The 17,147-nt window shown below is 47.2% G+C and overlaps 1 protein-coding gene and 2 pseudogenes across 1 annotated transcript; 1 reads left to right on the top strand and 2 right to left on the bottom strand.

Annotated features, from left to right (window-relative positions):
- Positions 1 to 368: 368 nt before the first annotated feature.
- Positions 369 to 800, bottom strand: LOC128573531 (actin, muscle-like; annotated as a pseudogene).
- Positions 801 to 803: 3 nt separating this feature from the next.
- On the bottom strand, positions 804 to 1,318 carry LOC128573530 (actin-1-like; annotated as a pseudogene).
- A 1,987-nt stretch (positions 1,319 to 3,305) lies between these two features.
- Positions 3,306 to 15,645, top strand: LOC128573529 (eppin-like). The gene is made up of 5 exons (XM_053573761.1): positions 3,306 to 3,396; positions 4,782 to 4,913; positions 7,714 to 7,881; positions 12,660 to 12,933; positions 15,555 to 15,645. Exons 1-5 carry the CDS (start codon positions 3,306 to 3,308, stop codon positions 15,643 to 15,645), a joined length of 756 nt encoding a protein of 251 aa, XP_053429736.1.
- Positions 15,646 to 17,147: the final 1,502 nt, after the last annotated feature.

Genomic DNA, 17,147 nt, shown 5'->3' with positions numbered 1-17,147 from the left:
CAGTGCTATCACTCCCCTGTGTTGACTCAGGAGTAGACCAGGCCATTCTCCATAGAGAGAAATGGGGTGGCTTTTGGGAGGTCAAGGGGCTTCCTGTAACAATACAGCTCATGAGATTTGGAATGACTACTTTTGAAAAAGTATGATGTACAATCAAAGTCCTTGGGTACACGATAGATCTTTGGGGATCCTGGCTCCATTGGACTTCTGTCACCTTTACCGTTCCAGTTTTCAAATCCTGAGTCAAGCCAAAGACAAACAAAAAACACTAACACACACACAAAGGAAAAAAAGCCACACCAATATCATCTTGTTTTCAAGTTAGGTTTTGTCAAGAAAGGGTGTAACAGAGATAAGCAACAGTCCACCTAGTGGTGGATGGTGGAGGGGCCAGATTCCTCGTATTCCCACTGGCTGATCTGCATCTGCTGGAATGTGGACAGTGAGGCCAGGATGGAGCTGCACATTCGCAGAGAGTTCTTACGCTTACGGGAGATCACTTCATTGTGCTGGGAGCCAGGGCAATGCTCTCCTTCTGCATTCTGTCAGTGCTTCTGGGTACCTGGTGGTGCCACCGCCCAGCACTGTGTTGGTACACAGGTCCTTGCAGATGTCCATGTCACACTTCATGATGGAGTTGCAAGTAGTTTAATGGATGCCATGGGATTCCACACCCAGGAAGGAAGGCTGGAAGAGAGCCTTGGTGCAGCAGAATTGCCGGTTGCTGATGGTGATCACCTAACAATGGGCAGCCAGTAACTCTTTTCCAGGGAAGAGCTGGAGGCCGTGGTGACCTCTCTTGCTCAACGTCCAAGGCAGGGCGACAATTTCTCCTGGATGTCTTGCACAATCTCCTGCTGGCCCCTGATGGAGAAGCTGTAGCTGTGCTCTGAGAGGGTCTTCACAAGGTAGTCAGTCAGGTCCCAGCCAGCCAGGTCCAGATGCAGGGTATAGCGCTTGTTGATGGGCACAGTGTGGGTGATCCTGTTCTTGGAGTCTAACATGATGCCAGTGGCAGGGCTAGAGGCATGCAGCACAGCCTGGATGGCCACCTACATGGCTGGGGTGTTGGAGGTCTCAAACATGATCTGGATCATCTTCTCACGGTTGGCCTTGGGGCCCAGAGAGGCTCAGTCAGTAGCACAAGGTGCTTCCCGGACGCCACGTGCAGCTTGTTGTAGAAGGTGCGGTGCCAGATCTCCATGTCCTCCCATTTGGTGACAGTGCCATGCTTGACACAGTACTTCAGGGTCAGAATGCCTCTCTTGCTCTGGGCCATACTGCCTGGGTAGGAGTCCACCTGGCCCATGACCACCATCGTGCCTAGGTGCTGCTATCAACAATGAGCCTAGAAATATCATCGCCCGTGGTGAGTTGAGTGGTGGGTGTGGACCAGTGCAAAGAGGCAGGACGAGGGCCAGGGGCCTGTGTTCACACAGGGGACATGGTCTCAGTGGTCCTTCATTCCTTTTGGATTCACCATTCCTCTCCACCTGCAATTCCACAATGAAATATCACATCCACATTGTATCAGCAGGTTCCCTCGTGACCTTTGGTGAGAACTTATGCGCTCAGTTACCTCCACCTTCTCTCTGACACTCATTTGCTGGGTGTTATTCATTCAGCATCCTCACTTCTCTGGCCTATGATCCTTATCTATAAACTGAGAAAATGGGGCTTGACACTCCCTCAGAGCCCTTACACCTGGCTATTCCGGGTTTTCATTCTCTCCTGGGCTGAGATGGGGAAAATATGGGACATAGCAAAAGATGACCGCATTGCTTAGGTCACCTTGGCCATTCATCAGACATTCTATCCCTGAGTCTCTTGTGGGATCTTCCTTAAGTGAGACTGTGAACTTGGCGGGATGGGATTCCCATAGGAGCTCTGTCTGTGATCCCTAATTCTGTGACCATATAGTCATTTGCTGAAGACAAATCTGGCTTTGTCCAGCTTCTGTCAGTTGTGTAATAAAATGTGGAGAATAAAGGTTGGCCCTAAAAGGAAACCCTTAGGGAAGGGAATGGGAGACCTACAAATACAGGGTGTCCATAAAGTTCATGTGCAATTTAAAATAGTTATCTATTTATTATTTACTCTTTTTTATTTTTGAGAAAGAGTCTCACTCCGTTGCCCTGAGTAGAGTACCATGATGTCACAGCTCACAGCAACCTCAGACCCTTGAGCTCAACTGATCCTCTTGCCTCAGCCTCCCAAGTAGCTGAGATTATAGATACCTGCCATAACATCTGGCTAGTTTTTCTATTTTTAGTACAGACAGGGTCTCACTCTTGCTCAGGCTGGTCTCCAACTTCCTGAGCTCAAGCCATCCATCTGCCTCGGTCTCCCAGAGTGCTGGATTACAGTGCTTGGCCTAGATAATTTACTCTGTGAAAAGTATCTCTTCCCTCAACCAGCCCCACCAAGCAGTTGGTTTTGTGGATTCACTGGCTGGAAAAGCTACCAGCCCAGTTAAAGCCCAGACACTGCTGTGCTGCTGAATTTTATTCAATTATAGTCTCTCTTGCAGTTTCTTTCCCCTTTATGATTCCTCCTCAGACAACACAAGATTTGTGGTAGGGGGTAGACGCTCCCTACAAGCTCTCACCATCTACTCTCAAAGCAACACGACTTGAAAAACATTGGCTGAGGATTCTGCAATCAGCCTGATTCCTCCCCTGCACCCTACTCAGTAGCAACATTTTTAACTCTTTGGCCTTAGTCAGTGAATATGAATGACTCAAAGAGAAGATAAATGGGAGAAGGAGGGGATGAAACTGTGGGAGAGGGAGGAAGGGACACAGAAACAATAGGAGACAGAAAAGGAGAAAGTTAGCTCATAAGCACAAAGAGACACAGAGAAACAGCTACCAAGAGATTGATAGAGATACATTGTCAGAGATAAACAGGAGTGTGTGCTAGTTGGTGTGTATGTGAACGGAAAATGAATGAAGAATGGACTTTCCACAATTCTCTAATGGTGGTATTCACACCCAAGGCAGCCTAGAAAGTGTGGGACAAGTTTCACCCACTCTCCCAGGTTGACCAGAGAGCTCAGCCAGCATGACCCAGGGGTCGGGGCCAAGAGCCACCCAGTAAAAGACCCTCCCCTGGAGCTCCGAGCTGTGAGTGCCAGCTAATCCCATGTATGACCTTGGAACTTGGTGTTCCCAGCCGGAAAGGGGGTGGCTGGCTTGTCTCCAGTTTTTATACCCAAGGTGTTGCTATTGAAGGAATAGGCTGGGCCGATGCAGTCAGACATTTCTAGGGTCTGGAACCACCACACAGGCTGGTCTGTCTTCAGAATGGAATCTTCTGGACTTCTACACCTGCTTGTGCTGTTCAGCCTCTTTGTGAATGTCCAAGGACCTGCTAGGAGTGACCAGTCCTTTTACAGTAAGTATTGGGCCTTAGCTCTTGTCCCAGGGAGAGGGAAGTTTGCTGGGAGGAAGAAAAAAGGAACAAGCCTCAGATCTTGGGTTGCCTTCCACCATCTTATCCCTGGTCCTGGGTTGGGAGAGGAGGAAGGAGACACCTTCTGTGAATGCATGAACTCTGATTTAGGCAAGCCCCACTTTCAGCTCCTTTAAAGTGGAGAGTCACAGGATCCAGCATTTATAGGAGGGGCCTATAGAAATCTGGGAAGCATAAGGGACCTTCCCCTCATTCCATGAGAAAGGCAAGCCCCTTTCTTGGAATGTCATCTCTATCTGCTCCTGGTGCTTTCAAACATAGTTCGAAAAAGTGTCTTTGCATCCCCAGGGGTTCCTTGACTTTGGGATAAAGAACAGTATCCAAAAGGACTTCTGAATTTAAGATACTAAGACTCCATAACCTATAGTAATAATGACAATTGTTATTTTCTGGACACTCAGAGAGTAGGGATTTCTAAGTAGTGTTTTTCAAAACAAAGACAGACTAAAAAGCTTCTGAAGTCAGACTTAGTGACTTCAAATCTTGGTAGCCATGTAACCCAGTTACTTAAATTCCATGTACTTCAGTTTCCTCATCTGTAAAATGGGGATATTAATAGGACTTATCTCACTGAATATATAGGGATCGAATGAGATCATACATTTAAAATGCTTACAAGGGTGCTTGGCTTATGGTCAGTACTTAAGAAATGTTGGCTAATGTGACTGTGCATCGTTCATTATGATTCTCACAACTCTGTAAGGCCAAAATGATTTTACAGATGAAGAAACCAAGATTCAGAGAGAATAGGTATGTGGTAGACCAAGAATTAGAATTCAGAAACCACACTGACTCCAGGGTGAAGAACATTAATCACTGTATAATATTGCCCCCCAGAGGAACTTGCCAACACTGACTCCTCTACAGGGCAAAAGGCAGATCAGCTTAAACCAGCTTAAACCAAAAATGGGGTAATTTTGCCTTCCAGGGACAAATGCAATGGTTGTTACATTTTTTGTTGTTATGGGTAGGGGGCGCTACTGGTATCTAATGGGTAGAGGCGAGGGACGCTGCTAGATAGCCTACACTACCTCCCACAAGGAAGAATTATCCCACACACATGTCACCGGTGGGTGAGAAATTCTGCCTTTTAGAGGGGATGGGGCTGAGGACCTGGGTAAGAAGGTGCTTGGCAGGGAGGGTGAGGCACACAGTAGGGAACCACGTGAGGCCACCCTGAGAAGAAGGACCCCTGGGGTCCGGCAAGATGAAAGCAAACTTCCTAGACTCCCCAGAATCACCTGTCTGGCAAAGGATAGGCCCTGTGGTCTCCAAGGCTCGTGGTTGTGAAACTGCTCCTTTCCTAGAGAAATGCCCCAGAATCAAAGAGAAATGTGAGTACAAAGAAAGGGACATATGTACAAAGGACAGAGACTGCCCGGACAACGAGAAGTGCTGCATCTTCAGCTGTGGAAGAAAATGTTTAGACCTCCAACAAGGTAATTTTCAGCGCCTCGTAATAACCAACTAACCCCTCTCCCTGGGCCCTGGCCTTCCACCTGCTGGGACTAGCATTGCCCCTTGCTTTGCTGAAGGCTATTCTCGGGGCAAGGTCACTGGGCTAGAGAGACCCGGGACTTAGCTTCATTACTGCCCCTCATATGGTGTGCAGTGTGACATTCGTAATGTCCTTATCAAGGAATGTCCAGGACTCATTTTCCACAAACAAAGATGAATGAAAGAGAGAGATTAGGTAGGGCGCCTGTGGCTCAAAGGGGTAGGGCGCCGGCCCCATATGCCGGAGGTGGTGGGTTCAAACCCAGCCCTGGCCAAAAACTGAAAAAAAAAAAAAAAGAAAGAGAGAGATTGAACCAGATAGGTGGGTTTTTGGCTACTTGGCTACTTTTTGCTTTATGATTTTCTGAGTTTCCAGGTGACGGCTGTGGTCCTAACACATACTAGCATTGCAGCTGCAAATGATAAATTAAGCAATTGATATTTCCCAGCTTTTTGCCTTGGAGTGACCACCTCTCTGCCTACACAAATCCAACTTTGCCTCAGGAAACCTCCCCTGACCTCTCCAGACCAGGGGAGAGGTTTCTCCTTTGCTGCTACAATCTTAATTTCACACTCATCCGCCTGGGCTCTGAAAAGACGATAAAAATTTCTTTACTCATTTAACAAACATGTTCGGAGTGCCTTCGAGACCCATGATAGAATTTGACCTGCTCAGCGTGGTTGGGGAGGTTAGGAAAACCTGGACTTGAGTTGAGAAAGATAGGCAGGATTTCAGGCCGTAAGTGAGGGGGAAGGCTTTCCAAGCACAGGGCTCAGCACGCTCTGAGTGGGGCCCTGGGGAGGCCGGAGCACAGAGTGCTGCATCCACATGGTGCAAGGAGAGAGGACCCTGGGTCAGTAGGGCTCAAACAATCCAGGACTGGTGCCACAGAAATCACTCAAGATGGGTTGGTGACATGATCAGGTTTGTACGACGCTTTCAGAGTGGAAAAGAGAAGGGAAGGGGTATCTTGAAAGACTTTAACATAAAAGAAAATGGTAGCCTGGAAAAGACAGGTAGCTGAGGGGATGAAGAAGAGTGGGGTGTGCTGGAGAGGTATTTAGGAGGTGAAATAAATGGCAGGGGAGCGGAGTGCGCAGGTGGGGCATTAACAGCATTCACTTACCCACAAGTGAGGATTCTGCATCCAGCCTTCCTGGGGCTCAGCTTTATCCAGTTCTTACCAGACTTTGAATCTTGGCAAATGAACAATTGTCCCTCAGTGTGCCTCAGTTTCCTTAGATAATAAAAGGATGTGTGTTAAAGGTTCTTTTGAGGATCAAATAGATTCATATGCATGGAGTGCTTAGAGCACCGTGGGCACGTAACAGCCACCTGATACACATTAGCTTAAATTATTTGTCACTTTTGCCTGGGTCACTCCTCCTCACACACCTTAGGAGTGAGGTTACTCACTCCTAAGTAGCAGAGGCCATTGCTTTTTCTCTGTTCCTTAAAGCCTTTAGCACATAGCCAGTGTTCAATGAATGATTGATTCAGTTCAGATCAGAACGTCTTTTCTTTTTACCCTCAGCACTCCACAAAGTCCTATACTGTGCCAGTTTACATGTTAGAAATTGGGATTCCAGGATGACGTCAGATGCAATCCCTGCTCACTAGAAAGTCACAGCCTCGGGGATGAGACCCAAGCTGTAACCGAACGACAAATGGGCACGCAAGATTCAGAGCAGAGGGTGGCAGCATGGGGTGAGTGGAGAACGGAGTCAGGAGAGGCATTACAGAGCAGCCGATGTCTGAGAAAGGCTTTGAAGGAAGAGTGGGGGTGTCAGAAACGAGCAGCAGTGGGGACGTGTTGGGATCGAAGTGTGGGGGGATGGCATAGCTGAATATTGCTGGATCATGCAGCTCACAAGGGCACCGCGCTGGGGCAGTATGAGCCAGGTGAGGAAGGGCCTTGTGAGTCATGGGAAGACTTTGTCATGAAGCCAAGGGAGCTCTTATCCATGGACTGAGAGGATCCGCTTGGCTTTCAGACCCAGCAGATCCTTCTGTCTGATGGGCAGCATGAAGTGTTGATCAGAGAGGCCAGGACTGGAGGCGAGGGGATTGATGCGAGGTTATCTCAGCAGCCCAGGTGTGAGGTGCTGAGGTTTACACATCAAAAAGACAGCAGAGAGGTGAGCTCTTAGGAGGTGAAGATCGACAGGACTCAGTGTTTGGCTGTGACCACACCAGCATTGTTGAGTTGGGGTATTAGTTTGCTGGCGTCACCGTAACAAAGTACCGGAGACTAGGCAGCAGAAATGGATCATCCCACAGTTCTGCAAGGTCAAGGTGGCAGCAAGTTCAGTTTCTTCCCAGGACCATGAGGTGCCAGGATGGTGAGGGTGAGTCTGTTCCAGGCCTCTCCCAGCTCCGGCGTCTTGCCGGCAATCGCTGGTGTTGCTTGGCAGACACATCCCAGCGATCTCTGCCTTCATGCTCACACGGTGTTCTCCCTGGATATGCCACTCTGTCCTAACTACCCTGTTTTTATGAGGACACCAGTCATGCCTACCTTACTGCGGTCTGACCTCATCTTAACTCATTGCCTGTGTAGTGACAACGACCCACTCTGGGGTCTCCTTGGCAACATGTGCAATGTCAGTGGAGCTGTCATAGGAAAAGGGGCCTATTCCAGTTTCATCAATGGGGGCTAATGGGGAAACAATGACAACTGTTTTTGTTTTTTTTTTCTGAGGTGGGTACTCTGAGTTCTCAACCCCGGGGTCTCTTGGCAGATATATGCACTATGTCAAAAGACAATGGCCCCTGCATGGCTTTTTTTCACCGTTGGTGGTATAATAAGGACAATAATACCTGCTCCACCTTCATCTATGGTGGCTGCCTGGGAAACAATAACAACTTCCAATCCAAAGACATCTGCCTGAACATGTGCCATAAAAAACGTGAGTCCTTGGGCCCAGGTCTCGCTAGGACCATGCTGGGAGGTCTGGGTGTTGGACAGTCCATTCATTCCATCCTTGGCTGCTACTAACAGAACCAGCTCTGCACCTTGAAAAGGGACAGACAATGTGGCTTCCTAAGAACTTAAGATCAAATGGGACATGGAGGTGAATTAAAGATGGCAAGCATGAGGAAGAGTGAGAGGGGGTGGAGGGAGGGTGGAAAAGGGCGGAAACCTATTGCAGAGGGGTCACAGGTGTCAGGCCCAGACATATGAGCCAACCAACCCTTCCAAGCCATCAGCTTCCTCAATCCCATTCACTTTTCCCTGAAGAAGACAAGTAATAACTCCCCAGAGCAAACCCACTTCCTTTTAATGTCCTCCTATGAAAAGATGTATAAACATAACTTCAAGTCCCAAAGATAAGCTGAGCCCAAGATATTTAGTGGGCCTGTCCTATATTCTCAACAGGCTTCTCCCCCTAAATGGATAAGGACAAAAAGGAACAACCACCAGGATTTGGCTCATGCTTCCAGGACCTGTCCATGAACCTGACTGATGTTCCAGCGTGACTTCCACAGTTCCACTCTCAGTGTTCCAAGGCTGTAGCTCTTCTCAGAGCTGAACCACCAGATCTGCTTCACTTTGCTCCATCTCCACCTTTTTATGCATAACATCCTTCCATTTTCATCCCATCCTTATCCCTAACCCCCTTATCTCTAACTTCTAGAACTCCCTATTACCTGTGTAGCTCCCAATTTTTCCCAATAAAGTGCTTGGTCTAGTTCTGTGCCTCTGAGGCTGAGTAATTCCCATTTGCCTGTGCCACTGAGGCTTCTGGTGACATTATTAAGTGGAGTGAGAACAATCAGAACATTGACAGTTGAGGACTCCAGGGATATTGTTATTATATCTACCTCTGTTTTTTTTTGTTTTGTTTTTTTTTTTTTTGAGACAGAGTTTCACCTCCAACCCCTGGGCTTAGGCGATTCTCTTGCCTCAGCCTCCTGAGTAGCTGGGACTACAGGCGCCCACCAAAATGCCCGACTATTTTTTGTTGCAGTTTGCCCCAGGGCTGGGTTCAAACCCACCACCCTCAGTATATGGGGCTAGCGCCCTACCCACTGAGCCACAGGCATCGCCCTACCTCTGTTCTTTAATATTGTAAAACTTGTTTAAGACAAGGGCCCATGAATACTGCCTAAGTTTAAATCCCCCAGAAACTTACCCTGGGACAAGGGCATGGGAGCAGGTAGTTTATTTGGGAGATCTCCCGAGAAGCCCAGGGTGGAGAGTGGTGTAAGACATTCAGGAAAGAGAGAAGGGCCAATTATGAGCTGGTTACTACTGTTGGAAACTGTGGCTCAGTCCTGCTTGGGACCCTCTAAAGAATCCTGTAAAACAGACTGTCAGATCTTCTTCATGGGGAAAGCTGAGTGATGGGGGAAGTTGAGCTACTCATCCACTGATTCCTATGCCCCCCTGGATACCTGGGGTGCTAAATCCCTGTCTCTTCCAGACTGTTCCACATGCAAACTGAACAAGCTCCCAGGGAGCCAGAGAAAACCCACAACAGAGAAGTAGGGACACGGACGTTGCGATGGGAGGCTGTCCACGTGAACTGGATATTATGCAGCCATAGAGAAGGAATGAAATGCTGAGATGTGCTACCCAGCAGATGAACTTCAAAAACACTATGCTAAGTGAAAGGAGACAGACGTGAAAGGCAGCAGGCTGTGTGGTTCCACGTATGTGAGGCCTTCAGAATAGGCAAACCTGCAGAAATAGAAAGTAGATTAGTGGCTGCCAGGAGGTGGCGTGGCTTGGAGGAAAGTTAGGGATAACTGATAAGGCAGTAGTCCCCAGCCTTTTTGGAACCAAGTACTGGTTCAGAGAAGACAATATTTCCACGGACAGGGATGAGGGGGACCAAGCTGGGGGGAGATATGACAGGAGGTAGAGCTCCGGTGGTGGTGCTCTGCACCCAGATTCCTAACAGGCCATGCACGGGTATCAGCCGGTGCCCTGGGGATGGGGGACAGGGGTGCTAATGAGTAGAGACTTTTTATTTGAAGAGATAAAAATGTTTTGGACTAACAGAGCTGGTGATCACACATTGTGAATACCCTAAAAAAAAAGCCACTGAGTTGTTTACCTTCAAATGGCTAATTTTATGTGACATGAATTATATCTTAATTTAAAAAAATGGATTAAGAAAAACTGGGCACTGGGACAGTCCCTTGCAGCTGCAGGTGAAATTGGAGGTGAGCTAAGAGTGTGTGTGTGTGTGGGGGGGGCACAGTAGTTCCTTTTACCCTTGACCCTGCAAGAAGCAGATTCCCTCACACCCACGCGGAGTCCACTCCCAAAGAACTCACCACTTTCTGGTGAGGTCAGGACAGTGCTCAGACCCTGATGCTACAGCTAGCTCTGCAATCATAACTGTCATTTATTATTTCTTTCCTGCATCACTGATTCTGAATTGTACCTGATGATAGAGACTTTCTGTTAGCTCTACTATTTTTTCCAATCGCCATGACCTGGGCAGTCCCTTTCTGAAGATTCGGTTCAGCCTGGAATTGACCTGTTTCTCCCCTCAAACCCTACTCAGGACAGTTCCTTTACTTTGGCAATGATTAAAGAAAACCGAGGGGACCAAAGAGAAGAGAGAGGGAAGGGAAAGGTGAGGAGAAAGAGACCCAGACAGAGACCCACTGAAAAAGAGAAAAAGCACAGGGTGGTTGGTATAAAGAGGCATAAAAAGGAGAAAAAGAAACAGCATGAGAAAAATAAGACAAAAATAGGCATGTCGGAAGACGAGTAAAATTAGAAGAAAACCAAGGACTGGGATACTCTTAATCTTCAAATTACCCCCGGGAAAGGGAAAACTCCGGCGTTAAACATCCTCTTCTGCTAAGGAAGCTGAAACCCCAAGGGAGATGTCCCTCTCTCCCTTGCAGATGGGAGAGCCAGAGGGCCCCAGACTGCTGAGGGCTAGGAGCCGCCCATCAGAACTCCTTTCCCCAGGGTAGGTACAGCTAATCCCATTGATGGCCTCCGGGAGCTGGTCATCCAGCGGAGGGAGTGTGGCTGGCTCATGACCAGCGCTGCCTCCTGAAATGTTAGGCTGCACTAGGGCACCCAAAGTTCAGAGGCAAGAGCTGCTGAGCTGCGGTTCCTAGTTTTGGAGCAACCAGCCAGGCCAGTACCTTCTACAATGGGACTCTTGGGACTTCTGCCAATCCTGGTACCGTTCATCCTCCTGGCGGGCATCCAGGGACCAGGACTGGTTGAAGGGTTCTTTATCAGTAAGTATTGGGGATCAGTACTTTCAGGGAAGAAAAAGAATGCAATGCAGGGGAAGGAACAGGGAACAATTTCACAGATGAGGAATGTTTTTCTCTGTTTCAGCCTGGGATCCCGGGTGGGTGAGGCGGGTTATTTGGAATCATTTTTTCATCCCCCTTCCTCCTGGTGAGTACAGGAACCTGAGTCTGTGGCAACTGACACCCCACTGCCATTCTAAGGGCTTCTTCCTGGAGGTGCCTGGGTCTAGAGCTCAGGAAATGGACCAAGGGGTGGAGAAGCCCCTCTAGCCCCTCCCCAGTACCACTACCATCAGCTCCCAAATCCTCCCATTGCAGTCCCCCAAGATTTCCCCACACCCCTAGCGGATCCTTGCCTTTGGCATAAAGAACGATCTCTAGACGTCCCTTGGATCCCTCAAACATGAAGGCCTATAATTAGCAGCTAAAATATACTGAGCACTTACAAAGGGCTGGGTACAATGGCTCATGCCTATAATCCTAGCACTCTGGGAGGTCGAGGGGGGAGGATTGTTTGAATTCAGGAGTTTCAGACCAGCCTGAGCAACAGTGGACCCTGTCTCTACCAAAAATAGAAAAATTAGCTGGGTGCTGTGGTAGATGTCTGTAGTCCCAGCTACTCAGGAGGCTAAGGCAGGAGGATCCCTTGAACCCAGATGTTGGAGGTTGCTGTGAGCTAGGCTGTCACCATGGCACTCTACCCAGGGAAGCAAAGCAAGACTCTGTCTCAAAAAAAAAAAAAAAAAAAAAAAAAAAAGGGAGTGCTCAGGAGCCACACATTGTAGTTTCAAATCCTTCCTCCACCCCTTAAGAACTATATGATCTTGAGCAAGTTCACATAACTGCCTTCTGTCTCAGATTCCTTATAATGCGAATATTAATAGCACTCACCCAGAGAGTTATACTGGACATTAAGGAGAAAAGTCTGGGCATATAGTAAGTGCCTCATCGATACTAGTCCTATTATTTTGCTTCAGGCAGTTTGACAATGGCTTTTCAAATTTTGTTGCATTAGTCATTAAAACAACCCTATAGGTGAAGGAGGAAATCAAGGTCAGAGCAGGTACCTGCCGTACCAAGGGTTGTGCAAAATCCAAAAGCCCAGCGATCTGATGGCAGAAATGGAGATCTCAATCATCCAAAGCTACAGTGCCTTCCGGGGGACGTCCAAGTACAGGAAGGCAGAGTGGCTGGAATAGCCCTAGAGAAAATCGACCTTCCCTCTGGAACTCTATGGGCAGCAAGGGTAGGGGGTAGGGGTTGATTCAGAAACTAGATGGTGGGTTACGGGGCTGGGGATGTGGGAAGTCTGTGAAATTCCTGAGCCCTCTGAGGGTCCCCTTCTGGGGACAGGGGAAGTGAAAACAAGTTTTCCTAACCCTGCAGTGGCACCCTGGGCCTCGGAAAGGAGAGCACTGGCCCCCTTAAGGGAATTTGTCTTTCCTTCCTGTAGGAACATGTCCCAGAATCCGAGTAAAATGTGAAATGGAAGAAATGAACCAGTGTACCAAGCACAGACATTGCCCGGAAAAGATGAAGTGTTGCCTGTTTAGCTGTGGAAAGAAATGTTTAGATCTCAGAAAAGGTGACTCAGAGATGCGTGAATTCCCCAGGGCTGTCCTCCCCTCACCTGCACTGCACTGTCCGGCTCCCCCTCCTAGTTGGCTGATGGCTGGTCTCTGCCCAAGTGTCTTGGTGCAGCTCCTCCTGGACACAAACCCACCAGGGTTAGACTTGGGAGACATGTATTTTATTTCCTTTCTTCCCCTATCTTGATACATATAGGAGTAATGTAGGTTTTCCTTTCTGGACCTCAGTTTCCCTGTCCATAAGACAGATGTGGGTATGGAACCACATGGTCTCCTGGCTGCTCCTCAGTGATCTTCTGAGGGGCCACGTAGCCACTGGAGTCCCATCAAACGGCAACGTGTGTCAGGTTATATGATAGCTACAAGAGAAAGGGATATGATTTGTACTTCCTGGAAAAGGAATGCATGATTTAAGGTCTGATGGGTAGCACTGAAGCAAAAGGGGAGGGAATAGCTTGCTAGACCCAGACAACTGCATGTGCAAAGGCCCTGTGTTAATAGCACACTCAGGCCTAGAAAGGCAGGAAAACGAGAGTAACATGGGCACAGGGAGAGATGAGAAAGATGAAGCTGGACTAGCTGGGGATGGGGGTTAAGGGGTCTGATCCTGGTTCTAAGAGCAATGGATTATCTACATCTGAATCCCTTCCCATTCACCTGACTTCAGGAATGTTACTTAGCCTCTTCAAACCTCAGTGTTTTTATCTGCATAGCAGGAACAATAAGAGTATCTACTTCATAGGATTAAATATTAATGTATGTCAAATGCTAAGAACAGTGCCTGGCGCTCAGTAAGTGCTATAATTGTTCCCTAGTGGTGCAGACTACAAGATTCTAGAGAAATCTATTTGTACCTCATAGTACTGTAGGTAAAACAATTGCTTCCTCAATAAATAGGTAAGTCTGGAATGTATTATTATTATTATTGTAAAATATATGAAACTATCCGGGATATATTATTTTCTAATTTCTTGTTTGTTTGTTTCTTTGAATACTCCTTCACCCTATGCTAAATTATCTGCTAGGAACTGCTGTATTAAGATGACCTAGGACACAATCTCCACCCTCAAAAAGCTCACATACTCACAGAGGAATCAGAAAATATGAATGAAAAATTAAACAGAAGCGAAGAAAGTGCGTACAAAATTGAGAAGAGGTTAAGAAAAACAAGGGGTAAAAAATGGATTCAGGAAGGGCATCATACAAAAGTTGATATCTGGGAAGGGTTCTCAAGAATGAACAGAGTACGCCTAGTTAGCAAGAGAGGGATGGACAGTCCAGGTGTGTGCAAAGCCTGGAGGTGTGTAAGAAGGTGATGTTTTTAAAGCGTGAAATTCCCAAGGGTGGATGTTCAGGACAACAGGAGATATAAAGCCCAAGAGGAGGAGGAGGAGGAGGAAGAGGAAGAAATGGATTATGAAGTCCTTCTGGGTTCTGATAGAACTTTATTTTGAGCCCAGTGGATCAATCATTCTGGAAACCAATGTGGAGCAGATTAGAGAAGTCTTGGAGATCAGCTGGCAGCCTTTCATGGCAGTCCTGACAAAAGCTAAGGATGCATGTGTTAAGGAAATGGCAGAAAGGAAATTATGGATGGCTGTCGAGGAGGCAAATCAGTAAGACTTAGTGCTGAGATGTTGGGGAGGGTAAGAGAGGCCGTGTGGTGTCACAGCTGTTTCTTACAGCTGCCCTGCATGACCAGCAGGGTGGGATTTTGTATTCTTGCCTCACAGATGAGAACGTCAAGGACCAGAGAGGTAAAGTGAGTGGTCAAGGATGACACTGAATTGGGAGCAGAGCCCCAAGTGGGCCTCTCAGTGGAGATAAAGACAGCAGTGGCCCAAGAAAGAAAAAGATGGACCTTCTCCAGGGAGACAGGTACACGAACCTCTGTGCTCTGCAATCTCCCTGCAGACATATGCAGTATGCCCCAAGACGTTGGCCCTTGCCTGGCCTACATTCCACGCTGGTGGTATAATAAAGAAACTGAGCTCTGCTCCTCATTCATCTATGGAGGTTGCCAAGGGAACAATAACAACTTCCAAAGTGAAGCTGTCTGCATGGTCACCTGCCAAAAAAAATGTAAGTCCCAGGGGTCCCAGCCTCCTGTGATCACCAAGGCCACCAGACTGAGAGGTCTGGGTGTTACCTGGCCTGTTCCTGGACTTTGAGTGGCCTGGGGATGACAGAGCCAGCTCTAATCAGGGGGTACAAATGCACCTTGTAGAGGTCTAAGTAGAAGAATATTTGGGGAAAGAGGGTGGGAAAGGGAGGCAGTAGTCAAAGGGAAATTGGCAAGTATGAGGTGAGTAGGGGGGCAGAGAGAAGCGGGTACAGAAACAAAAGTGGGGGGTCCCAGGGAAATTCAGAAGTAGGCCAGTAGGCCCCACCCAGTGCTGGGCACCAGCTGCTTGTTATAGGCCTTTACTTCTCACCAAGCTTTGTTGCCAGTTTCTTCTTTTTAAAGTTACCAAAGCAACCACATACTTTGTTGGCCAAACCAAGACACTTTGGAGAGTGTTTCAAAGCAGAGTGACATGACTTCTTATGCAGGGACAATAGGCATCCATTAGACTCTCCTGAACAAATCAGAACCCAGGATCACTCCAGGAGCCCCCAAACTCACCTCACTACTGTTTTTCCTCTGCCAAAAGATACAAAAATGATCCCATCTCTTTTTTTTTTTCCATTAACTGCAAGACTCGGTTCCTACAGAGGCGGGAATCTAAGCATCTCACCTTTAGTCTTGTATCTTACAGATGCGTCTTCCTGGATGAGATAAGGAGGAGCTGGAATGACCTCTGGGCTTTGGCTCATACTCCCGGGCCCTGTCCAGGCGTGTCTGACTGATGCTCCGTATCAGCTTCCACTGGCTGAATCTCAGCCTCCAAGACCTTGGCAGTTGCAAACACTGAACCCAGGATCGGCTTGCTCCATTTCCTCCAGCTTAGCTGCTCTTCAAACATAATGCCCTCTGCCCTTTGACCTCATCTCAACATGAGACCCTATCTCTTCAACTTTCATGACCCCCATTTATTCCTGTGAAGCCTCCAGTTGCCCCTAATAAAGTAGTCTGAGAGATCTGATCTCTCCAAGGCTGGCTAATTCTTGCCTGGAATATGCAGGTAAACCCGTCTATTCATATCTCCCTACACGCAATTTTCAGAGAAGAGCCCATTGGGTTTTCTGGAGACACCAAAAAAGGGAGAGAAGTCGGAAGATCCTGCAAATTAAGAACTCTGTTGACACTCTTATCCTGGGAAAATTGCCATAAAATGCTTAAGAATTGCGCCAGAGCAGATCCAGTCCAGGGTCTTCAAACTTTTGGCTTCTCTGCACCACACTGGAAGTAGAAGAGTTGTCTTGGGCCGCACATTAAACACAAACACAAACAAAAGCTGATGAGTAAAGAAAAATGAGATCTGTGCATAACTTTCTTGCTAACCACAGATAAGCAAAAAAAGTCCTTACATAATCCACGTGTGGCCCATGGGCCACAGGTTGGCCACCCTTGGAATCTTATAAATTGAACTTTTTTTTTTTTTGCAGTTTTGGCCAGGGCTGGGCTTGAACCTGCCTAGTCTATGGGGCCAGCACCCTACTCCTTGAGCCAAAGAGGCTGCACAGAATCTTATAAATTAGAAGCCCCTTTAAAAACCAAATGCAAATGAAATATGAAAGAGGACACTGTTCAAATGAGAAAGGAAATTGCAATGAATTGCACATTTTTAAAAGTGATAAATACTAAAAGTCACAAACCCCATATAAATTAATAATTGGTCATTTACATTTATAACATCAATTCTGTAAAGCTCAATTTCTATGGAGAGAATGGGACGATAACTCAGTTCTTTGTGTAACATGACTGATCAGAGTATTATTATATTTTCATTTTGACTGTAGTTGAGTTGCATAAAGCATCTACCCAAACACCTAAAGCCATACTTGTTTGTAGTTCTGTTATAGGCTCGTGCTCTAAAAACACAAGCATTTTAATAAATTCTCTTTTGTATAATTCCATCAAAAAAGAAAAAATGCATGGTATATTTACAGTTGTACACACTGAATTATCAAGTATGTATATATATATTATATATATATATATACTATTTTTTTTGAGACAGAGTATTGCTCTGTAGCCCTGGGTAGAGTACTGTGGCATCATAGCTCTTAGCAACCTCAAACTCTTGGGCTCAAGTGATCCTCTTGCCACAACCTCCCAAGTAGCTAGGACTATAGGTGCTCACCAGAACACCTGGGTTTTTTTTTTTTTTTTTTGCAGTTTTTGGCCAGAGGCCAGGTTTGAACCCACACCTCCGGTATATGGGGCTGACGCCCTACTCCTTTGAGCC

The sequence above is a fragment of the Nycticebus coucang genome, chromosome 21 (assembly GCF_027406575.1).
Source record: "Nycticebus coucang isolate mNycCou1 chromosome 21, mNycCou1.pri, whole genome shotgun sequence".
NCBI classification, from domain to species: domain Eukaryota; kingdom Metazoa; phylum Chordata; class Mammalia; order Primates; family Lorisidae; genus Nycticebus; species Nycticebus coucang.
This window is presented reverse-complemented; position numbering and strand designations above follow the sequence as displayed.